The 3,752-nt window shown below is 34.7% G+C and overlaps 2 protein-coding genes and 1 pseudogene across 2 annotated transcripts in view; all 3 read left to right on the top strand.

The window, feature by feature from the left end:
• The first annotated feature begins 215 nt into the window (after window positions 1–215).
• On the top strand, window positions 216–1,070 carry LOC128132023 (30S ribosomal protein S2, chloroplastic-like; annotated as a pseudogene).
• Window positions 1,071–1,112: 42 nt separating this feature from the next.
• Window positions 1,113–2,209, top strand: LOC128132185 (ATP synthase subunit a, chloroplastic-like). Its single transcript, XM_052768331.1, has one exon. The coding sequence runs from the start codon at window positions 1,286–1,288 to the stop codon at window positions 2,027–2,029; it is 744 nt and encodes a 247-aa protein (XP_052624291.1). The 5' UTR covers window positions 1,113–1,285; the 3' UTR covers window positions 2,030–2,209.
• An 882-nt stretch (window positions 2,210–3,091) lies between these two features.
• LOC128132317 (ATP synthase subunit b, chloroplastic-like) overlaps window positions 3,092–3,752 on the top strand; it is a 1,908-nt gene continuing 1,247 nt past the window's right edge. Inside the window, exon 1 of the mRNA XM_052768842.1 lies at window positions 3,092–3,314. Within this exon, the coding sequence (XP_052624802.1) occupies window positions 3,092–3,314 (223 nt within the window). The remainder of the gene's footprint in view (window positions 3,315–3,752) is intronic.

Below are 3,752 nucleotides of genomic sequence, written 5' to 3'. Positions count from 1 at the left end.
GTCCTACAATGGTTTTAGGCCCAATTTGGAAAATTGAGCCATGGTTTGGACCTTGGGTGAATTTGATTCTTGCCTTTCAAATAATTTCCATGATACACAAGAACAATCATTTTTTTAGGATTTAATGATCTCTAAGAAAAGATTTACCCCTTTCTTTTATCTTTTATAAAGGATCTGTTGGTCCAGTCATTTGATTTGGTAATAGTAATAAAAAAAATAACAAATAGAAAAGAATAATGGCTTGGGCTGTGTATCTACGCCAATCTATGGTATAAAAGAAGGTTCCATCGGAACAATTATTTATTTCAGGGTACCTCTCTCTTTTTTTTTTCAAAAGGGGGAGGCAGTGTGGGGAGAAATGACAAGAAGATATTGGAACATTAATTTAGAAGAGATGATGGAAGCAAGAGTTCATTTTGGCCATGGTACTAGGAAATGGAATCCTAAAATGGCACCTTATATCTCTGCAAAACGTAAAGGTATTCATATTACAAATCTTACTAGAACTGCTCGTTTTTTTATCAGAAGCATGTGATTTGGTTTTTGATGCAGCAAGCAGAGGAAAACAATTCTTAATTGTTGGCACTAAAAATAAAGAAGCTGATTCAGTAGCATGGGCTGCAATAAGGGCTCGGTGTCATTATGTTAATAAAAAATGGCTCGGTGGTATGTTAACGAATTGGTCCACTACAGAAACAAGACTTCATAAGTTTAGAGACTTGAGAACCGAACAAAAAATAGGGGGGCTCGACCGTCTTCCGAAAAGAGATGCGGCTATGTTGAAAAGACAATTATCTCATTTGCAAACATATCTGGGTGGGATTAAATATATGACAGGGTTACCCGATATTGTAATCATCGTTGATCAGCACGAAGAATATACGGCCCTTCAAGAATGTATCACGTTGGGAATTCCAACAATTTGTTTAATCGATACAAATTGTGACCCCGATCTCGCAGATATTTCGATTCCAGCCAATGATGACGCTATATCTTCAATCCGATTAAATCTTAACAAATTAGTATTTGCAATTTGTGAAGGCCGTTCTGGCTATATAAGAAATCCATGATTAATAATAAGATAAATAACTTATTTCATTTCGGAACTTCATAGATTTATCGAATCGGTTACTATTTCTGAATCTCAAAAATAGAGATAAAAATAACAAGGAATAGAATTTGATTAGTTGGTATTCAAAATATATGATTCAAGTAGTCAAGTCGAGAAAGAGATGGTTGAATCAAAATAATTTTGTTTAAAATTCTATTTTTGTCAGAGGGCAATATGAATGTTCTATCATGTTCCATCAACACACTAAATGGGTTATACGATATATCCGGTGTGGAAGTAGGCCAACATTTTTATTGGAAAATCGGGGGTTTCCAAGTCCACGGCCAAGTACTTATTACTTCTTGGGTTGTAATTGCTATCTTATTAGCTTCAGCCACTCTAGCCGTTCGGAACCCACAAACCATTCCGACCAGCGGTCAGAATTTCTTCGAATATGTCCTTGAATTTATTCGAGATGTGAGTAAAACTCAAACTGGAGAAGAATATGGTCCTTGGGTTCCTTTTATTGGAACTATGTTTCTATTTATTTTTGTTTCTAATTGGTCAGGCGCCCTTTTACCTTGGAAAATCATACAATTACCTCATGGGGAGTTAGCCGCCCCCACGAATGATATAAATACTACTGTTGCTTTGGCTTTACTCACATCAGTGGCATATTTCTATGCGGGTCTTAGCAAAAAAGGATTAGGTTATTTCGGTAAATATATTCAACCAACTCCAATTCTTTTACCTATTAACATCTTAGAAGATTTCACAAAGCCCCTATCACTTAGTTTTCGACTTTTCGGAAATATATTAGACGATGAATTAGTAGTTGTTGTTCTTGTTTCTTTAGTACCTTCAGTGGTTCCTATCCCTGTCATGTTCCTTGGATTATTTACAAGTGGTATTCAAGCTCTTATTTTTGCAACTTTAGCTGCGGCTTATATAGGTGAATCCATGGAGGGCCACCATTGACTAGTTTTCTAAATAGTCTTTTTTTAGTTTAACCTAAGGCAATGTTGTGTGGCTAAAAAAAATTGACTTAGGGAATGAAAATACCCAACTACACTATATATGATCTAGAGTAATAGAAAAAAAGATTACAATAAAGATTACAATATTGATATTAGAGTAGAGAATAAAAAAAAAAGGAAAGAGATCTCAAAGATCTTTTTCCTAAAATTCCCGTTTGGTGCATTTATATCATAATCATACTTTCCCCTCAATGAATATTGAGTTTAGATTGGTCATCGAATCCGAATATGAACTATTCGGAGTCGTAATTTGACGAAGAAGTCTTGTACGATGTGTGATTAAATAAAAAAGGATGTTCTAGAGAACGATTCCCCCTTTTCAGTTGATTTTCTTCAACGATCGACCAAACGAAAATATTAATAAATAATAAATTGTACGAACTTAGATCAATCAAATCAATTTCTATGCAACGATTCGGCCCAATCAATTTATCCATTTATTATCTTATCAATTTAGGTTGCGTGATAATGATAAAGAAAGGGAAAGGATAATTTCTAAAAAAGGGGATTTATAAATGGTTCGTAGAGGCGAGGTCGAACTAGGTATATGGAATTGAATGGCTATAAGTTAACTCTTGTCAAGGGTTAGACGCATCCTTATCAAATCAGCTTGAATTAAAGATTAGGGAAGAGTTGGTTTACATTGTGGAAGAAAGACATGTATATGTGATATTAGATATTGACTAGTTATATATGAGCTAAAGATATATCTAATTTCCCCTACTAATCGAATGTGAATGTAGATGGGGATTCTATATATATAAGTCCTTCTGTCTCATCTGTGACTGTGAGTTCAATGAATAAACGGATGAAGTCAATAAAAAAATCGAAGAATTCAAAGAGCGTTTCGGGACAAAGAAACGAAAAAACTAAAGTTGTATGGATTCACAAAGACTTTCTCGAGAGAAACTAAAAAAGAGATATCAAAGTCGTTTTGATGATTCAAGAATGTTATTACTTAAATTCAAAGTTCGTAGTTATTTCGACTGTATGAATCGTAGCAATGGAATCATTAAGTCATAGTTCATTGGTTGAATGTATCATTAACCATTTTTTTTGGTACGAGGAACTTATCATGAATCCACTGATTTCTGCTGCTTCCGTTATTGCTGCTGGATTGGTTGTAGGGCTTGCTTCTATTGGACCTGGAGTTGGTCAAGGTACTGCTGCAGGTCAAGCTGTAGAAGGTATCGCGAGACAGCCCGAGGCGGAGGGAAAAATACGAGGTACTTTATTGCTTAGTCTAGATTTTATGGAAGCTTTAACCATTTATGGCCTGGTTGTAGCATTAGCACTTTTATTTGCGAATCCTTTTGTTTAATATTCGAAATATGAAAAATCAAAATTTTTCATATTTTATTGCCTTGGACTTGTGCTTTGCTTTTTCGAATTAAATAAAGATTTCATTCCTAGAATTACTTATTCGTTGAGAAAATAACCCACGGGAAGGGCTGATTTGCGGATGAGGAATTAGCATACCAACTTGCTTTCATCCTTCCCGTTCGTGTTCGTAGGCCTTTTTTTAGTTTTTAAGAGGGGTTGCAACCAAGGAGGTAATTCATTATTTCTAAATCGAATAAAAAATCTATTCTATTTAGAAAGTAGGAAACTAGCAATGTCAATATATATAAGAGGGCAAAGTAATACAAAAAGAACTCTGTTCG

This window comes from Lactuca sativa, chromosome 2, assembly GCF_002870075.4.
Source record: "Lactuca sativa cultivar Salinas chromosome 2, Lsat_Salinas_v11, whole genome shotgun sequence".
In the NCBI taxonomy this organism is placed as follows: domain Eukaryota; kingdom Viridiplantae; phylum Streptophyta; class Magnoliopsida; order Asterales; family Asteraceae; genus Lactuca; species Lactuca sativa.
The sequence above is the reverse complement of the archived record's forward strand: the minus strand, read 5'-3'. Positions and strand labels throughout refer to the sequence as shown.

Excerpts from the sequence above, each read along its gene's own strand:
- LOC128132185 (XM_052768331.1), top strand. The coding sequence starts at position 1,286 with ATGAATGTTCTATCATGTTCCATCAACACACTAAATGGGTTATACGAT.